The sequence below is a fragment of the Brachyhypopomus gauderio genome, chromosome 18, assembly GCF_052324685.1.
Source record: "Brachyhypopomus gauderio isolate BG-103 chromosome 18, BGAUD_0.2, whole genome shotgun sequence".
Lineage (NCBI taxonomy): Eukaryota > Metazoa > Chordata > Actinopteri > Gymnotiformes > Hypopomidae > Brachyhypopomus > Brachyhypopomus gauderio.
Window position 1 is genome coordinate 11925301 of NC_135228.1, and position 20914 is coordinate 11946214.

The 20914-nt window shown below is 47.6% G+C and overlaps 1 protein-coding gene across 1 annotated transcript in view; it reads right to left on the reverse strand.

Annotated features, from left to right (window-relative positions):
* Nucleotides 1-3357: 3357 nt before the first annotated feature.
* The window catches only part of dacha (dachshund a), a 108369-nt gene continuing 90812 nt past the window's right edge, over nucleotides 3358-20914 (reverse strand). The window contains 5 exon segments of the mRNA XM_076980103.1: nucleotides 3358-4541; nucleotides 8873-8938; nucleotides 10212-10358; nucleotides 11812-11959; nucleotides 12361-12506. Coding sequence (XP_076836218.1) covers nucleotides 4504-4541; nucleotides 8873-8938; nucleotides 10212-10358; nucleotides 11812-11959; nucleotides 12361-12506 — 545 coding nt within the window. The 3' untranslated portion in view covers nucleotides 3358-4503.

Consider the following 20914-nt stretch of genomic DNA (forward strand, 5'->3'; position numbering starts at 1 on the left):
GCCATAGGAGGAAAGGAAAGAGAGAGGAAGGGACAGAGAGAGAAAGTGAGTGAGACAAAAAAAGAGAGTGAGAGAGCAGAACAGAGAGAGGGACACACAGAGAGGGACAGACTGAGAGAGTGAGACAAGAATAGAGGAGGGCAGAGAGAGAGTGAGAAAGTGAGAAATAGAGAGACAGAGTGAGATAGAAAGTGACAGAGAGAGAGTGACAAAGAGAGGGAGAGTGAGTGGACAGGACATTAGGACAGAGTGAGAAAGTGAGAAAAAGAGAGACAGAGTGAGACAGATAGAAATAGAAAACAGAGAGGAACAGAGAGGGAGAGGAAGGGAGAGAGAGAGAGAGAGAGAGAGAGAGAGAGAGAGAGAGAGAGAGAGAGAGAGAGAGAGAGAGAATGGTATGTATGTGATTGTACCAGGAGGAAATTCTTACACACCACTTCATCTTCACAAACCCACACCCTGTGTTATTACATGCCATTATGTTTAAGAGTGAAATTTATTGCTGTTTGTATTTTCTTTAATGCAGCCTGCAGGTGATCCCCCATGATGCCACCGTGGATGCTTGCGTTAGCGCTCTCTCTAACTCCGGCGGCCTCGGGATTTATTTACCTGCTCACCGCTTTTCCGGAGAAGTGCTCAGACGCCGCCCCCCACCGCAACCCCGTGTTTGGGTTCCGTTTAGCCTTTGAGCGCACGGTTTTCATTAGCCAACGTTTGAACGCCACAGGCACAGGAGCAGACGCTGAGCGGGCCTGAGCTTCTAAGAGTCAAAGGGCCTAAAACAAACAAACAAACGAATGGAAAGACAGCATGTGTATCAGAATTGATCTTTTTCTCCATAGTTTAGGCATAATCCTGAAGTTCAGGCTTCCCATCTGCCCTCTGCTGGGTCAGAGTGCTTTTAATATCATATGTGCTCAAGCCTCCCTGTAAATGCTGTAGAGAGTCCTGCATTCCCGAGAGCTGCCATACATCAGGACATGCAGCTGGACTGAGTTCCCCCAGGTTGCTTGGCATGGTGGGGAAGGGGGGACAGACCCGTCCTACCGCCCTGAGACAGAGACGGTGTCCTGCACCGCTGCGTATTGACGAGAGTCAATCGCTGTGGGACACGGCAGGCATAATCTGTCCAAACAGCTTCGCTGTGAAGAGGTTAAGAGCCATCGATCTCATCCATAGCTCATATTTCATCCCCAGCAACAATATTCTTAATTGACATGGAACTGCTGTTATGGATTATAGGCACAAGAAAACTGAGTGAGGGAGGAAGAGGAGGCGATGCTGGAGAGGAAGAGCAAAGCAACACCTGGCTTTAATGTCAAGGTCACAGGTCCACATGCTGTACCCACCCTGCCCATCACCCTCACCCTGTCCCCGCCCGCCACCCCACCCTGTAGACCCGCCCCCCACCCACCCTGTCCCCGCCCCACTTTGATTCATCATATCTTGTTGGCCATAATCAAATTCAATGTTTTTTAATGAAAACTCATGCAAATTATGTTTTTTTTCCCAAGCAGTCCGCTGATCAAATAGTCGACCGCACCACGTCTTTTCATCCCTCCCACGCCCACCCCGGAAAAAAAAAAATCACTAATCATAAATTAAGTAGTTTGACTACTTTACATAAAGTCGGTAAGTGAGGAGAGGACTAATCAGGAGCAGATCAAACGAATCGCTTCTAATTGAAGTGCAAAAGCGGACCCTCTTGGTTTTGTTATATAGATAGGACTACTTCAGGCTCCAGTTCTCTTGTCTGCAGGCTCAGTCCTTTCCCTCGCTGTCCCAGAGGTCCATGCAGGCGTGGACAACAGACGAAACTCGGCAGTCACTCTGGGAAATGTAGTCTCGAGGGGTGGGGGGGGTGCTGAATGGCTGAGGGGGGCTTGGGAGGACGTGTCTAATTAGGTCAGTTCCTCTAGCGGCTGCAGGTGAGAGGCAGTAGTTCAGGCGCAGTTTCTGCCGAGCTAGACGTGCTGTGGCGCTCCGGGCTGGCTACGCCACAGTTTTAGGTGTGAGGGTAGGAGGAAAAAAAAGATTATTATTAAAAAGCTTATTGCCATGGCGAGTGAACCGTTTCACACTTTTCAGCAATGAGCTCATGTCATTTACCTAAGCGCCTGATTTAGATTTCCAGTTTCAGATTTCCCTTTTTATTTTAATGCCTTAATAATTGTGATTATGAGTGGACCTTGTCCCTGGTGGGAATCTACCGAAATCATTTACTTTAGTTTTCTTATTAAGGTCTAGGTAGTTACACCAGCAGCAGTTTGAACCTCCGTATGGACTCCAAAACTGGAGGCCCACAGTGCGTCATGGTTTGGGTTTTCACCTTCTAACTCACCTACTAAGCCCGATCATTAACTGGGGGGTTGATGTGGGTGTATTAGAGCACGGGAATGTCCAGGCCGTGTGGTGCTCTGCCCCTTCCCTGTGATGCCCCACGTACGGATGCTGCTCGTCTGTACGTCGCCTCCACCTGTTGCTATAGGAGAGGAGCGTCGACTCACCCTGCTGCCGTGGTTGTAGACTTGAGAGGAGACGCGTTTACGGCGGGACGTATTTATGGCTAAATGTGGCCCGGTGTGAGTTTCCTCAGCGTGTTTATCCATTTGAATCCCAAAAACAAATCTAGAAATCCCCAAGGCCTGTAAATCATTATGTGTTCATATTGAAGTAAGACTGAGGATCATAGTGCTGCTTAGTGCAGGTGGGCTGGATTTTTCGATCCCAGATCTCAAAGCCATTTGCAAAGGTCTAAGTAGCCATTCTTTTTTACCTTGGCGTTTGGCAGGTACTAGTTAAACTCTAGTAATGTTCATACTCAGCAAAAGTAATAACCGTCAGTCACACGCATGGTGTCGTGTTAAATATCTTAAGCTTAAAGCTTAGTCAGTCCTGAGCTTAAAAACACAAACAAACAAGATTTTCAAGTTCATATTTATTACTCCCAAAAAACCAAACATAAGCTATCAAGATGATGTCCATAGAGATGTTTTATTTGCCGTGTAATGTGCAACGCTGTGATTCATGATTATGTCATCATATTAAAACATCATATTAATAAGGTCAACCATCATCGATAGCTGCCAGATTGTGGTCATGACTCCAATGGAATTCTCAGAAACTTTAAAAAATAGATTAGAAGAGGCAGCTTTTTCATTTTGAAACAGTATCACTTGTCTTCAGTGTTGTATCTACAAGCATGCTTGCATCGGACGTGGTGTCAGGGTACTTTTATTTTGTCTGTTTTTCTTTCCCTTCACCACTAAAAATGTATCCACTTTATAACGACATTAGAGTAGCAAATGCTAAAGCATTTTTACAAGTCTTTATAAACAAAGGTAAAAACAGAAAGGGCAGGTTACAGTAATACTGTATTTATAGCAACAACAACTTAACACCTTTTTTTAAAACTTAAAACTCATCAAGGAGTGATACAAAGACCATTGTCAAAGGGGCAAAGTCAGATGTACAAAGAATGTCTCAACATCACTTCTCGAACATCCGCTCGAAACGCTGATTAAAATACGATCAAGAAACAAACAGCAAAATAAACAATAGAATAATAAACACTTCAAGAAGGAAAAGATGACGTTTCTACATTTCCTAAAAAATACAACAAATCAAAATAAACAAAAGGAGTAGGAGTTCCGTATCTGGCAAAAATGAAGCAGCGACTACAGACACCGTCCGTAGGTGAAGTTCGCAGGTCCTGAACGGACTCATTACAGCGTCCATGTCTGCCTCAGTCCCTTTTAGTCTTTTCAAGCATTTTGTGGTCATTTATCCTCTAGAGACTCGTCAAGATCTTTGTGCTGTACAGAATCACTGCTGCACATGGGGTCAAATGAAAGCAATAATAACAATAATATAATTATTATTATTAATAATAATAATAATAATAATAATAATAATAATAATAATAATAATAGCAATGCAGATGGTGTTTGAAGGGAGAAACGTTAAACGGGAAGGAGCGTGTGCTTGGGCAGGGGATGGAGGACTGACCAAACAGTGGATGTTCACCCAAAAAAAAAAAAGCCAAACCACTTCATTTTAGTCTCGAAAAAGGGGAGGATGTAGAAGTAGTTGAAAAACAGAGGGAAAGAGATTTTTTTTTTTTTTTTTTTACAAGTTGCTGTGGTGTGGTGGGCGGCTGCCAACAAGCGGTACTCAGGATAGAGATTTCCTACGAGGACCGCATCAAAACTCAATCTCAGCACGCGTGCACACACACACACACATACACACACACACTTGCGCGCACACACACACACACACACACACACACACACACACACACACACACTTGCGCACACACACACACTCTTGAGTCCTGTACAGGAGCTTCGGGCAATAGGTCGTCATCACCCAGAGCACTTCACCTCAACACAAACCCCACACCCCCCTCTCCACACCGCTCCAGGCAAAGAGTCCATTAGCGGCATGAAGCAGCGCCATCTACTGGTGGGGAAGGGGGTCAGCAAGGCCTGCCGGTCCATCTCAGTACATGATGGGAGGTTTGGAGTAGGGTCTGTTCTCTGGACACCAACATGAGGAAAAAAAACATTGCATATTAAATCAATCTCTACTGACAGACTAATAAAACAAAGTAAATTACAAAGCTTTAATCTTTAAATTACACACATTCACAGACACACACACACACACACCCTCCCACGAAGTGCCTTCCTAATACTACTGTGGCCTTCCCAGCAAAGCCTGTTTGGAGAATGAATCACTTAGCGCTAGCTGTTGACATGAAGCGCCGGATCAGGAAGAGACAGCTGGCGGGGAAATAGTGCAAACGGCGCACTGGCATGTTAATCGCGTCGTTCAGAGGTTCTACCGTCGCCATGGAGGAAGCGGTTCATCGGGGGGGGGTGGGGTTTCACATGTGCGGTGCACCCGTTTTGGCGAACGACACTAGACGAACTGATATGTATTCAGGACATAAAGGACGCCACATTCAGCGTGCGGGTGGGGGGGGGGGGGGGTGGGGGGTCGAGTGGACAGCGCTGTAGTGTGTCCGACAGTTACGAGGTTCCCTTGGAATCCCCTGACTTCCCATCCGTGTCATATTGCCAGCTGTATCACGATCTGCCTGCGTTTGCGCGTAACGCCATGGGCTCGCAAACCTGCACGGATTGTTTTGCCGTTAGACGCCACGGCAGGCGTCGTGTGCACGTGACACGGGAAGCTCATATTACACTATTCACAAAGGTATTAGTGCCACACAGAGGCCTGCCAGATATAACCAGCGGACTAATAGAGTTGCTCAGATGGGGGCACCAAAGACGTGTTTTATCGTGCTGTGAAATATGACTTGTAATATCCTGAAGTGCAATTAATTGGGCCCTATGGCTGACAGCGGGCTAAATCTGCCACAGAAATGCAGCACCCGGGGGACGTTGAGTCCAACAGATCATCTGCTTCACCCTCCGATCTGACACCGAGCTCATCAGGCAGGTGTCGAAGGCAGCGTGAAGGTTCGCTGTACGCCAGTGCCCCGTGGCCAGATTTTTGTGCAACTCTGTGACGTAAAGCGCAAACATAGGTGGCGAGATCAAAAGTTCCCGGTTCCCCAGTATTTTCTAGGAGATCCATAATGTACCTTCTCTCCATGCTGGTTAAGCATGGATGAGTCGCAATCACACAGAACTGTGGATCCGATCCCCAGAGCTATGGCTGCGTATCTTTCCCCAAGCCTGACCCAGGTCTGTATCGGCCTGGATAGATCTATTAACTACAACCAGGAGTTTGGATCTCGTGGCCCACATGTGAGCTACTGTAAATAGATGCATGAGGAGGGGGGTAGGGGGGCTTAGGTCGCTCCTCCTTTGGGACCCCCTGCACACCCACTGACCCCATATTTTATATTACTCCATACCTGCATCTTCCCTGCACCCACATTCCCTTTCTGTTTCTAATGCAAACTACCCTGTTATGGTGAAGCTTGACTTTTTCATCCCATATTTTTCCCCCCTTTTCTGCCAATTAGTGGGTTGCAAACTTATGGATATGAATGGTACCCAAGGGCCTCATTTGGTGTATGTACATCCAGCGTGGCTGGTGCCAGAGTAGAGTCATTTGTAGTTTTCAGCACTGTTTGTGAGTGCATAATTACCAAAGTTGGAGGTGTGCAACGCTGCTCAGGGCCGGACGGCCGGGATTTGTGATGGAGGCACCTGAAGACGCCACCCGTCTTGAGGCACCTTCTCCACACTGCCGGACCACCACCATAATTACTTGTTCTCTCCGCACCTCGCCTCCGCCCACCCCGGCCCCGCATCCGGACCGACGCCGCAAGCTTCGCCCCTTGCGCACCCCGCCCAACGCCGCTCGCACTTCTCTTAATCGGCTTGGAAAGTGATGTCACCTTCTTTTGTGTTCAGCAGTTTGCTGTTCGCGCCACTTGTCTTGATTAATCAGAAAAGGCACGGGCCGGCGTAATGGGCCAACACTGCCCTGGAACCTGAGAAAGCGTAAAAAGCTTTTAGCTCGCCGAACGGGCTCTCTGCAAGGACAATCAAACCTAATGAAATCAGTTGTCAGTGCTAAGCTTGCAAAACTGTGAAGTCCGACTTGGGAGTGAAGCACGAGCTAATTAGATTTTTGCTGGGCATAATGGATAAATGTGGCGAGGCGTGGGCGGCGGCATGGGGGCTGGGCTGGAGAGTTTGGAGGGGGAGGGGCTGGACAGGAGGGGGAGGGGCTGCATGGGGGGGGGGGGGGGTCTGGGCAGACTGGACAGCTGACTTCATATATAAACTCTTGAACTGGATCCTCTCATTCATGCACAGATGCCCTGATCCATAGACCCTCAGCAACTAATGGTATCCTAAGCAACTTTTTTCCAAAAGGCACGGTACAAAACATTTAAGTCATTTAAGAATGTTTACTTGAGTCTACTTGAGTCTTGAGATCTTTGCGTGTCATGGCTGGGCTGGAAAATTGCTTTAGGACACTCGTGTTTTGTTAACTGTATTCGACAAGAAAATTGAGGGACTGCAAGTCCTCACCTGAGGCAGCCAGCACTTCGCCACGACCTCTCACTCTCACGACTGATGATAAAAAAGCGAGAAAGCCAAACAGCTCCAGATAATGCCTGGGGCTCCCCTGTTACCACCCAGCCCATGGCCCCCTTCTTCACAGGGGGCGGTGTCATGGTTGTAAGAAATAAACAAAGGTTGCTAAATGTGACATGACGTCTTGTCGCTGTCATAGGACGGTGCGGGCGTTGCTGTCGAGAGTGCAGAACGGAGGAAGCGTGACAGCTTGGCGCCGCGACCAAACAATTATGGAGCTGGAGCGAAGCCTTTGACTTGCGCCTCTTGTTGGCCTCTGTGTGTTACGGGGCATGACCACACGATCGGCACCGCGCCATCACCAGCCCTGCTCCTTGCTTTAAAGGTCAGGTGTCACGGCTCAGATGCTATCGCTCGTCCTCGACTAGCGTTGGCGTCAGATCTGTTCTGCTTCTCAGCACTTCTGATGGCAGGAGGTTAGAAACGTGAAAAAAAAAGTGCAGCTCTACGAGATCTCCGGGGATGACGCCCAAATCTAGCAGCTTTCTGCTTGTTTCCTCACATTAATTGCTCGCAGTTAGTAGCAGGGACGCGCACGTGCAAAATGGGTCTCTATCCCAGAAAGTGGCTCACACAGTGAAGATGTTTCTCGGTGTGGACATGGAGCTCTGAGCCTTTCATCTTCCGGGTTTGGAGGTCTGAGCTGGTGGTGAGTTACAGTCTTGGAAACATGAGAAGGGCCGCAGACTTAGAGTGAACTCTGTCCCCAATTCGTCTGCAAAAACCCACCCGCCGGTGACCGGCCGGTGACCCCTTTTGAGTGCGAACGCACCCTGGAGCCGGGCCGAAGATAAAGACAGGACTGAGTGAAGGCTACTGCACAAAGGTTACAGTGCTCTGCTGTTGCACCTCTGCTGTCAAGTGCAGAAGAAAAACGGCCGTCTCTCTATTTGCGCACTGTGAGAGCGGCTGCGGAGGTGGGAGGGGGAAGGAAAACACAGTCTCCACCTCCTCCCTTCATTCTTCAGCCCAGCACTTTGCAACCTTTCCACTGTGTCTTCCCTAAACATATGTATTTATTCACCTTGTTCGAGCCACACATTTCAATAAGATCTACGGCTGGGGGTCTTTAATTTGCCTTCAGACGCGTTGATAATAGGCCCCATTCGTCAAAGACTACTTAGGCTAGTTTCAGGAGGTTCGCTACGATTCGAAAGGTGTGCAGATGGAACCGGGGTGACTATGAAAGTGTGCGTGTGTGGGTGGGGATGGCAGTGTGGGGGTGGGGGGGGGTGTTCTCGTAAAACACAAACAGAACCTGCAGAAAACAGAAGCACGAAACACACATGGAACAGCATGAACTTGTAATCCCTCATCTGAAAGCGAGGACGTCTTCAAAGGGCCTGAGTGGAGGTGGCGTGCGGTTTGAGGAGGGGCCTCTGGTTAGTGTTTGTGGTGGCAGAGCAGGGGCTGATGGGGGCTCAACCTTATCCGTGGCCCCTGGCGGGCAAGACAGACTTAGGGGGTTCCCGACCATGTGTGCTGCACATGGCTGCCTACATCCACCCCCCACCACATCTAACTCCCATAGTACTTTGGCCAGACAATGGGAGAGTCCCTCTCACAGGACACAGTAAGGACTGCATGACATTAGGCTTTATAACGGGGCCGGTTCTCCATCCATATGAAGGCTGCGATTTTGGATTCAAGTGATATTGGAAATAAAGCCTACTGCATGTGCTTAGTTGTGCAGCACTTGCACACACACACACACACACACACACACACACACACACACACACACACACACACACACACACACACACACGTGCTTGCAGTCTTACCTTGTACGGCTGAGTTCTCCTGCTGATTGCTGTTATGCTCAGGCTCCACTTCTGGTATCACTGCTTCTAAAAACCAACCAATCAAAGCACACCATTAGAAGTTTGTAATCATTGCTCAACCAATCTCCACATCATCTAACAAACAGCACTGTTCAAAATGTTTCCACTAATCACTTAAGTTTAAAAAACTCTCCAGTGTTCTTGTCTGTGGACATATATAACCTATAGCACAAGGCCACAGTCATGCCCATACCTTCAAAACAAAAGTGAGTTTGCATTTTTAGTTATATAGACTACATCTAAATTTGTCAACTGATCATCTTAAAAGATCCTATAGTCAGAACAAGGGAAACCTGGAAAACATTTAATGAACTACATGTACAATTACACTTTCCAGTCAGGTATTATAATGATACATTTCGAATAGCATTTGATGATAATAATAATGAGCATACTTGACTAAGGAAATCAGTCAGCAAAGTGCAGACGACCCAGTCAAACGCAATAGGAAATACTTGCTTACAAAGCAATCGTGTCTCGCCAATAAATGAAGAGGAAATCACTGGGTACAGATGTGACGAAACAACAGATGCTCCCAGTAACGTACACCACCCACCCCCACCTCCATCCCTCACGCGCTCTCAGATGAAAGACAAAAACAAAAGGCATATTTCTCTTAATGAATTCGCGTTTAATCAGCCTTGGCCAATAATTGCCCCTGCACAGCGAAAAATGCTCACAGATGTTCTCATGTGCTCGTGGGTTTTATGTCTTTCCCCCGTTTTGTGTTTGGCTGCTGGTAAGATATTCACAATTAAACAAGTGAAATCAAAACAACGAGAGATTACGAGAACGGTTTAGCCCCTGCTAAGCGTGTGTGTTTACAGCGTTTATGATAAGCATCAGCCTTCATTTCCTCCTCTAGCGTTACGATGCTAATGCATCGCTAATAGTCGGGGCTACTACGGAAACACCAATATCAGCATTGATAAGGAAACATGAGTACAAGGACAGGGAAGAGGCATGGAAGCAGAGCTGGAAAAATGGTGTGGGAGAGTGAAACCAGGGACATGAGAGGAGATTAGAGGAGGGGGGCGGCCATATTAGCAAGAAACATAACGAGAAACATAACGGCAGCGCTAACGGGATGGACCAATCACAGGAATCGGAAATGCGCAATATAACCTGGAGGTGAAAGCATGAAAAACTACGTTTGAGAGGGAGGGGTTGTGATGGAAGAGAGAGAGAGAGAGAGGGAGAGAGAGGGAAAGAGAGAAGGAGGGAGAGGAGGAGAGGGACAGAAGGAGGGAGTGGAGGAGAGGGACAGAAGGAGGCGCACCATTTAGACTCATGCGGAGGCTCTCGGGAGAGGTGGCCTGTTTGAGGGCTTGCTCCACCTGCTCTCGCCTCTTCGACTCAAACTCCAGAGCCTCCTGCAGTTTCCTCTTTGCTTTCTTCTCCTTCTTCAGGCGCTTCTGGATGGTAGCTGAGACAGTGAGGAGGGAGGAGGGGGTGTGAACTGGCGAGAACACACAGATGCTCCTCGCTACTGCGCTCCACGCTTTTCGGGGTAAACTGGCTCTGGCGCCAAGCGCAGTCTGGAGAATCACACCTGGAATCTTGAAAACGCTCATTAACACCACCGACACAACTGCATCCAGCGCGCCGCGTTGGAGAAGCAACTTCCAGAGGGGGTTATGCAGTGGGAAGCTATCCCAGCATGCCAAGACCTTCACATATACCTCACTGTAATAAACAATGTACCGGACTGAAATGAAACAAATTAAGCAAACAATTAAAGTACTAGAAAGTACGAAGTACGTATGGGACGAGTTGTCGGATATAAGGCCCGTGATTGGTCGGCGGAGTAGTGATGTGGCGCGGCATGCACGAGCCGTGCCAGAAGCAGCTGCACACACCTCACGACAAACACTGTCGCCTTCACGCAGCGCACGGCAACTCTTACGAAACGCCTGCAAACAGAAATGCGTGTGTATGCATGCGCATGTGTGTACACGCATTCGCAGCAATTAACAGCTCTTTGAAATATACTTAATCAGGCCTCACTACAAACATGTGCACCCACACACACACACAACACATACACCCACACTTACAGCTCTATATCTGTTCTCTGCCACCATCCCTTCTTCCTCACACCTCTAATTACTTGCGTTTGATTTGCCAAATCCTTCATTTCCTGCACCATTAAGAGCTGCATTTGAATAACATGCGTGGCAGTAACAGCCATGGCTAATAAATTATTGAAGTGTTTGTACATATTGTCGGAGTTGTTACCCAGCCGGCTAATTGGCTTAATTTCTTGGCACGAGTGGCGGCGGTTGACTTGGCGGTAAAACCGACTGCTCGAGACGTATGGAGATGTTCTTTTAGCCGAATCCCGTCTGCGTTCAGCCGCTAACTGCAACGCACACTGCTGTAATGTTTCATTTTTTTCCCCAGTCATTGATTAATGTAGATATTAGTATGACATTGTGATGAATTAACGACTGCAAGGATGGACTGGTAGGGCGTCGTCACCTAAACTGGGATGCGTTTGTTTTTGTTTTTTCTCGCTAATTATGATGACAAACGGTGCAACAAGAGGAACAACTGACACTCGCGTTTGCAGATATGCCAGGCAGACTAAGAAGGCAGAAAATCAGCTTACTTGCAGTCATCCATTAGCATGACTACACAGCGGCAGGCAAACAGACGTATTATACACACACAAACACACAGGTTCATAGTGTTTTCCCCCTGACATCTATATTCCTGTAGCTAAGTAGTTGTACCTGCACTTATTCGTATATAAGCATTCAGTTCTATCAAATGGAAATCTGCAACATGTCCCCACGCTGCTGGATTTTTTCTACCCATTTGGTTCCCACAAAGGGAACAAAGCGCGCACGCTCACACACAGATTCATTAGCATGTACCTCGGCTGTGCAGTTCGGAGGTGAGCTGCCTCTCCAGGCTCTCCCTCATCTCCCGCTCTCTGTAGAGCTCCATCTTGAGCTCCTTCCGCTCCTGTTGCACCTGCTTCTCCTGCACGCGGGCGTTGTCCACGGCCACCTTCAGCAGACCCTGGGGTCCCAGCATGCAGGGCGGAGAGATGAGCTCAAACACACGTCACTTCACCACAAGCCTGCCAGGCTACACGCGCCCATGTGTGTATGACAGTGTCAGTCCTGGCTGTGTGTCTTCACACAAGCACACGGTATTATAATCTGTGTGTCTTCACATACACACATTTTTTTTTTCATATTAGAGAGCATACAGGCACTTAAAAGCATAAACGTTATCAACAGTGAGTTTAACAGAGCACATATGCTAATATGAAGTATATAGAGCAAAATGTAGACAACGGCAGATAAACCTTAAGTTATATGTAGCAAGCAACTTGGGCAAGAATGAACACCTGGAGACATAACACACACACACACACACACACACACACACACACACACACACACACACAGCAGTACCTGGATGTTAGTGAGCAGCGTCTCCACAGAAGAGAGGCCGTCTGCAAAGAGGAAGGGAGCAGGGAATCCTGCAGGTAGAGTCTGGGTGCCTAAAGGAAGCTTCTCGAAACCTGGCTTTAGCATGGGTAAGGCCAGCTGGGCCTCATCTGAGAGAACACACACACACACACACACACACACACACACACACACACACACACAGCAGAGTGAGGGTTAAGTGGACAGCATGTGTCAAATATAACAAGTGGTCTGCTATTGTTTTTTATTTCACTTCTCTATTAAATATGATATAGCAGTCATGAACAGTACAATGTCAAACAAAAGACATTAACATGAATCACTGAATGAATATTGAGAGCTATTTATTTTGTTTATGGTCAATTCTGTTATATCTATTATTATTTACTGTCAGGTGTAGCGTGTATTCACTCCAGCGAGATCTCTAGAACATACAGGACATTCTTAGTTTTAAAATATATAATTAGATACAGTCATGCACTTAACTGTACTATTTTCTTTTAAAAAGAGATAACACTGAAAGAGGGTAAATCATCTGACATCAAAGTGATTTTTTCCCCCAGTATTTGGTGCTCACACACACACACACACACACACACACACACAGACACACACACACACACACACACTTCCACCCCAAACATCACTCAGCAGGAAGAAAGATAAAACTAGCAAGCAGACCAGTGTGTATTTCTGAAGGAGCTGTGAGCCGATGTGTCCAAACCTCAGAACAGCGGTTAATCTTGTGCTCGCTCACACACACACACACACACACACACACACACACACACACACACACACACACACACACACACACACACGTCTATTTTACACTCTTCCTCATCAACCCCACACACAAAGCTAAGCCACAAACCATAGCCACCCCCCCCCCCGACACACACACACACACACACACACACACACACACACACACACACACACACACACACACACACACACACACACACACACACACACACACACAGACACCCTCCAAGACTCAGGAGTGGATAGAAAGAGTTGGAGGTAAAAAAAAGGGAAAGAAGCAAAAGGAAGAGGAAAGGAGGTGAGTGAGGGAGATGGAGGAGCCATGATTCACCCGGGCTAATCTGGCTGGGGCCCACGTGCGCCGGGCGCTGACACGGGCCGTCCGGGCCTCCCCGGATAAGACAAATAGGACGGGCGGGGAGGGAATTGTGATGACAGTGTATCACGGGTCACATCGATTTCCCCGCCACGCTCCCTCCCGCGCCCCCGCCAGATAACCCCCGCTCTCCATCCGCCCCATTGTTCATACCCCCACCTGTCCCCACAGCCATAAATTTCTTCCTTCTCACACCACTGCAAAGGGCATTAAGGCAGAAAGGGAGGAGAAGGAGGAGAGAGAGAGGGAGAAAGAAGTGGGGGGTGAGAAGGGGAAGAATTCTTCTCCCCCCCTCCCTCCTCCTCCTCCTCCCGCCGTAACGGGTTGACAGTGTGTGATTAAGTTTTTTGATGCTGCCCGAAAGTGCTGAACGGATCAAGGTCACGCGTAGATAGTGTGAAGAAGAGAGGAGGGAGAGAGAGAGAGACTGATCGGGAAACAGATAGGGTGAGAAAACGGGGAGGGGGGGGAGGTGGACAGGGGGAGGTGTGAGGTGAACCGGATGACCACGAAAACGTTTAACAGCACATGGCTTGGGTGAACGCGAGTGTGCCTGTCGTCATCAGCTGTTACGCACCTGTTCCTCGTCCCTCGGCACCAGAGGTCCGGCAAATTCCCATATAATGGCTAAGCAAAACACTCCCGGCGTCCCGCCCTGAGTTGTAGTCCCTTTCCATATCTGACTACTTGACTTGTATCAGCCCTTACTGAGCACAAAACTACAAATCCCAGGTCCGGTTAGCCAGCCGAAAGGAGGTTAATGGCAGTGTACTCTTAAAAAGCCCTGGCCTCCCTCTGGCCCCTGCACACCTAATTGCGAGTCCCATTTAAACGACAGATTTATCTTGCTGCAGCTGCTGATAGCGCACACTTCAATTCATTTTATTCCATCCGGCAAAGAGCTGGAAGAGCTGGAAGAGCCCTCGGCCCGTGACATTTACAAAGTGCCCCCGTTCTGTCTGCCCTCACCGTAATGTGCACGAGTAATGATACAATGTGTGTCTGTGTGTGTGTACTGTTTTATTCTCTTGGCAAAGACCTAATGTCCCCACAATAAAGCCAAAACTGTGATGTTGCCAGGAAATTCTGTAGGTTGGAGTGATGATTTTTACACCAAACGCAGGTCTTCGGCCCTCATAAAGTTAGCAATACAAATCATGCTAGCATGTGTGTGTATGTGTGTGTGTGTGCAGGTGAATCTGTGTAAAGCCATTGTTTCAAGGCTGTTTGTAGAGACTATATTACAGTACAGGTGAAAAATCTCTCGAAGTCTCGAAGTCTCACTCACAATCTGCCTGTTCTCCTCAGAACACAGATGAAATGTCATCTTTTAAAGTACCTGTTCGTCTGACCAAGGCACACACACACACACGAACACACACACACACACACACACACACACACACACACACACACACACACACACACACACACACACATACAGTCAAAAGTACAAAGCTTGCAAAGAGATAAATAAGTAAAATAACAAAATGAGGGGAAGTGCTTTGTACTTTTAACTCACTGTATCAATTATTCATTGATCAAGCCCTTTTATTTGCCCTCCCTGTAAAAATAAAGACAATATGGATTTCCTGGAAAAACCCTTTTCTTCTGGTTTCACCAAAAACTAACTTATCTGAACTAACTTATCTGTGGAAAAGCAAAATATATATATATAGCTCAACAAATAAATTAATAAGGGCACAATATGGAATGTATTTGACTTGCAAAAAAGAGATAGAAGAGAAAGGTGAATCTTTGGCTGTTGGGGAAGAAAAAAAATGTAAATAAATGTAAATGTGCCATATTTTGTCAATTGTGATTTTTACACCCCAATCGAAATTTGTCCTCCGCTTTTAACCCATCTGTGCAGTCAGAACACACAAACACACACTAGTGATTACTAGGGGGCTGTGGATCACACGTGCCCAGAGCGGTGGGCAGCCCTAGCCTGGCGCCCGGGGAGCAGTTGGGGTTAGGTGCCTTGCTCAAGGGCACCTCAGTCATGGCCTCAGGTCTGGGAATCGAACCCACGATCTTCCGGTCACAAGACCAGTTCCCTAACCGCCAGGCCATGACTGCCCATGGAGAACCATGTTGAGTGGCAAATACACTGTCAGAAGTGAAGGAGTTCATATTGCCCTTTTGAGATGTTTTAGAGCTTGTCAAGAGCTTCATTATATCACATGTAGAACTTCACTTAAGACAGAATTCAAAGCATCACTTAAGACTGAATTCAAAGCTTCACTTAAGACTCAATTCAAGAGCTTCACTTAAGACTGCAAGCATGGTTTACTGGCGTAAAGCAGACCTGCTCGAGCCCTTAAGGACGGAGCTCTACTAGCTTTTAGTAAGACAGAAGACACGGTGTGGTTGTCGGCTCTGTCGCTCCCTGTCTGGCTCCTTCAGAAGACTCTTTCCTTGAGGACCACTCCTGACATGATGTTAGCCTTCTTGAAGAAGGTGGGTCTTCTGCGGGTTCCATATGGAGGAGCAGATGCTGAGGAGCTCTTGGGAGTATGAGGGAGACGCAGACCCCTGAGCCCCATGTAGGCTCCTTGTTGGTTTTTTACATGTGTTTAAGAGGATGTCTCCTGAATATGCAAAGGGCTGCAATTAGGGAATAATTTAGGCCAAGTCTTCAGTGCAGTGTTTTCATCAGGTGTGTGAACACACACACACACACACATACAGGTTTGTTTACATGAGAATTTACATATGAAGATCAAGGCACTCTAGTAATCATCATAATCGCCACAGTAAATGGTGAAAGATGGGCGAGAGCTAATTATCTGAACTCTAGATGTGAGGCTTGTAAATTCAGCATGTAACAATGATGTCAAACTATGACTATCCGTGATAAGCACAGGATTATTAGTCAAATTAACACGCGTGCTCCCAAATCTACACGCGTGCCCCCAAATCTACACGTGTACTTCCAAATCTACACGCGTGCTCTTAAATCTACACGCGTGCCCCCAAATCTACACGTGTACTTCCAAATCTACACGCGTGCTCCCAAATCTACACCCGTGCCCCCAAATCTACACTCGTGCTCCCAAATCTACACGCGTGCCCCCAAATCTACACGCGTGCTCCCAAATCTACACACGTGCCTCCAAATCTACACTCGTGCTCCCAAATCTACACACGTGCTCCCAAATCTACACGCGTGCCCCCAAATCTACACGCGGTGCTCCCAAATATACACACGTGCCCCCAAATCTACACGCGTGCTCCCAAATCTACACGCGTGCTCCCAAATCTACACGCGTGCTCCCAAATCTACACACGTGCCCCCAAATCTACACAAGTGCTCCCAAATCTACACGCGTGCCCCCAAATCTACACGCGTACTTCCAAATCTACACGCGTGCTCCCAAATTTACACGCGTGCCCCCAAATTGTGGAGTGGGAGGTGGGGAGGCGAAGTGAACACGAGGAGTTCAGAGGCAGTAGCCAGAGAAAGAGAGCAAACAGAAGAGAGGGAGACGGTGCGATGGCTGGCTAACGGTCACTGACAGAGCACTAATTCACAAGAGAGACAAGCAGAGGAGAGAGAGAGAGAGAGAGAGAGAGAGAGAGAGAGAGAGAGAGAGATCTTTCCTCTGCCAACTCCATATTTATTCCCAACAAGATGGCAGCGTTTGACAGCATGCGCCAGGGGACTCCTAAAGCAGGGAGATCCAAATGTCTGGGTGGTATTTATAGTTGGGAGAAACGCTCCAATCACAGTCTACTCACCAAGGATTGGCAAGACAGAGAGAAACTCCTAAAGGGACAAACACACACCACACACACACACACACACACACACACACACACAACCGCTGCTCTTTTTTGGGTAGAGGCCTAAACGGCACCACAGACACTGGGCTCAGATTAACCCTTTAGGAGTGGTAGACGTGCTGGGACGTTGGCCAAACATGGTGAAGAAAAGGCGAGCGGAGAAGCGCGCGTGTGACTCGGGCTGCCGCCCACCGCCCCACCGCCCACCGCCCGCTCCCGTCCCACACGCCCCTCGCCTCCTAATCCCCCTCTACAAAATAATCCCTGCGGCTCAACCTCCAAAAAACCCAGCACAGTGGGGCCCGCTTTCAGAGGAGGCGGGAAGTAGGGGCAACATTAAACTAGCACCACCTCCACGACCCCCCCAGCAAAAGGAAACGCACAAAGGCCGGGAAACACTTAATGAGCTCAACAGAATGGCACACGAATGGGCCACTGTTCATTACTTAACCCCCCCCCCCCAACAGAAACAAAGACATGAAAGCATGACAATAAAAAGTGCAACAAGAAAGATGCTGGGAGAGGGAAGTGTGTGTGTGTGTGTGTGTGTGTGTGTGTGTGTGTGTGTGTGTGTGTGTGTGTGTGCGTGTGTTGGGGGTGGGGGGTGTAGTAACATTTATTATATTTTAAGTGCTACATGGCAGATGAGGGCACTGGCTAAATTGCGTGGTTGGGGTGCTGGTGGTGATGTTTGCGCTGGGGGAGGGGCCTCCTCAGAGACTGGCTGGAATGTAAACGAAGGTGGTCATGAAGGTGGCAGTGCCTTGACCTCTGACTCTGTGGGTGAGGGCATGGGCCCTGGGTCGTTCTGGAGATGGGGCATCAGATACAGCAAGGACGTGCAGCTATGTAACCACCACAGCGAGGATGGGGGCAAGTACCATGCTGGGTGAGGGTGGAAAAGTGAATCTTTTATGAGACAACTCCAAACTACTGCACAAAGCCGGCCAAGAATGTGACATTTATTTTGGGCTCACAGGGTAAACCATTAATAACATTTAATATTTTGCATGAATGTACTCAACTGGCCCTGTTGAATAAATTGAAGACTTGAGCTGGTCTGGCATATTACAAGCTACAAATGACCAAACTCACACAGAGCTGCGCATCTTTATATGAGCACAAACACAACACACTAGGGAGATCCTTAAACAAAATCAGACCTGCAAGGAACTGTAAATTAAAGGAACAAATATGCCCATAAATAAATTAATAAGTAAACAAACTAAAAAATAAGAAGCCAAGACTCTGCCTGCATGCCGCTCCGGCTCCGACACCTAATGAATATTCGGAGACAAAATGAGGCCTAATGAGTGTTCCTTTCTGCCAATTAGCCTATGAGCAGTGGTGGGCGGAATAATAAACAGGAGGACTACTAGGTCAACACTCTTCAGCCCTTTAACCTGAGGATGTGAGAGGGAGCCAAGCGGTGGGCAGGTACCTCCAGGGACAGAACAGTCAGCACTATAGGAGAAATTAGATGTTATTGGTATTAGAAGTTTGCTTACTTCATCAAAAAGGGTCAAGATGTGTAGATGTCTATTGACTGCGGTGCTGTTAAACCTTTTTACGTATCATTCTTCTGGCAACATGGTGTCATCCTGTTTCTCTTAGAGCTGATATTTATGTCAGGTCGACAGCAGCCTCCGTTCCTCCGCTTTATCTAATTTTGAACTCCCGACTGTTTGTTTTACTGTCACAAGCAGTAACTGCTGCCTATGGGTGACTAATATCCCAGACACGAGTCTGACAAGGATTAGACTGAGAGACAAAGACCTACTCTAACAGACTGTAGCTTCAGAACCAGAGCAGAACATAAGCACTGTCTTCATTTCACACAAACACAAACACAAGCTCACACACACGAGAGGAAAAAAAAAAAACGAGAGCGTGAGATAGGAAGAGAAAGCACTCATTTATCACCGGCGTTCTCGTCCAAAAATGTCGCTATGTGAGGTGACTTTCAACCGCGCTAACCTTGCCCCAAATTGCCAACTGTAACAGTTTACTTTAACTTTCCAACATGGCATTGATTTTCCTTGGCTAATATCTTTTCCCGTCTTTACAGAGAAAAACCTTCGAAACCTCCAGCCAAAGCGCTCTCGGGGGCTCGGCTACGGGCCGCGGTTTAATTAAACCATCACAAACGCGCTTAGAACAGCAATCAACCTAATGATCAAAAAGGGTCTTCAAAGCCGCACGGATGGTCCCCTCTGCACATATCTAAGGGAAGAGTCCTCGAATACACAAACAATATCGCAGGGGGAAACGCAGCTCAGAAAGGGAACCTTTGTTGCATATTTATTTCTTTCCGCTTAGCCCTCGCGACGCGTAACCACATTAGACTCCAAAGGAGTTGAGAGGCTATCAGTTATGAAACGTAGCCAAGCACTTGCAGTTTGAACACAGACTGCTGGCTCGGAACGAGGGAAGGGGCCATGCGGTTCTCTCTCTTCGCTGGGTGAAGGAGGGGGTTTCTCTGCGTTTGTTTTGACTGATTTACCGTTCGCTTATCTCAAAGGGCGAAACAATGGCGCACATTTCTATCAGAAATCATTACAGGCCATTTCAAATCATTTCCGCGCAGCTAATTTCATAATAGCGGGGGGAAACATTGATGTGTAACCAGATGCCACGTATCTGCTTCGTGGAAAACTGGCCGGAGGCAAAAACGCAGCGCAAAATAACACATTACAGTCTCTCTCCCTCTAAGTACTCTTGTGACCACTGCACACCACATCAAATTAAGCCACATGCATTAGCCAACAAACCAAACCAGAAGCACTTGACTTCTCCCCACTGGAAAATACGATGCGGATTTATTTCAGTCGGTGGGAATATGAAAACACTAGCCTATCAGTATTGCAGCCCAAGCGCATTTACTGGGGGCCCATGCGTCCGGACGCAAAGTACGTCCTCTGCCGATCGAGTCAAAGTAAAATTCAGACATCTCTGTTATGAGAGAGGTTTCCCCAGTAAATACCTGAGAACAGACCTGTTGTCAGTCTTACTGTTCCACAACATGCTAGCACGGGCTCAAACATCTGACTCCATTAATGTGATCTTAAGTCCAAATCATCTGTGCATATTCGATGCCTTAACGATCCACCGTTTTGCATGGTTAGAAGTCTCCGGTGTGACTGAAAAGCAGTATATATTTAGGAGCAATTTCGGATACTAAGGCCTAAGTATTTACAACCTAGTTGCAGGAACTAGTAAGACCTCAGTGAATATATTTTCCATTATATGTATCACAGCCACGATTTGTTTACCACAAAAACAGAGAAAGGAGACTGATTCTGGGACTTATGATGATTTCAAACAGTTCACTTAGAGCTAAGTAAGCCCATCCGAAATTAGATCAGAGGTCTCTGTCTCTCCCTGTCTGTGTGTGTCTCTCTCCCTCTCACGGTGTGTGTATCTCTCCTCTCATGGGTGTGGGTGTGTGGTGTGTGTGGTGTAACGGAAGAGAGAGTAAGGAAAGGGGAGAGACCTTGCCTACAGCGAGTGCAGCTACTGTTAGTGCGCGACCTGCAGTGAGTAGTGGGAGAGAGAGAGAGGGGAAAGGGAGAGAGACACAGAGAGGGGAGAGAGAGAGGGGGA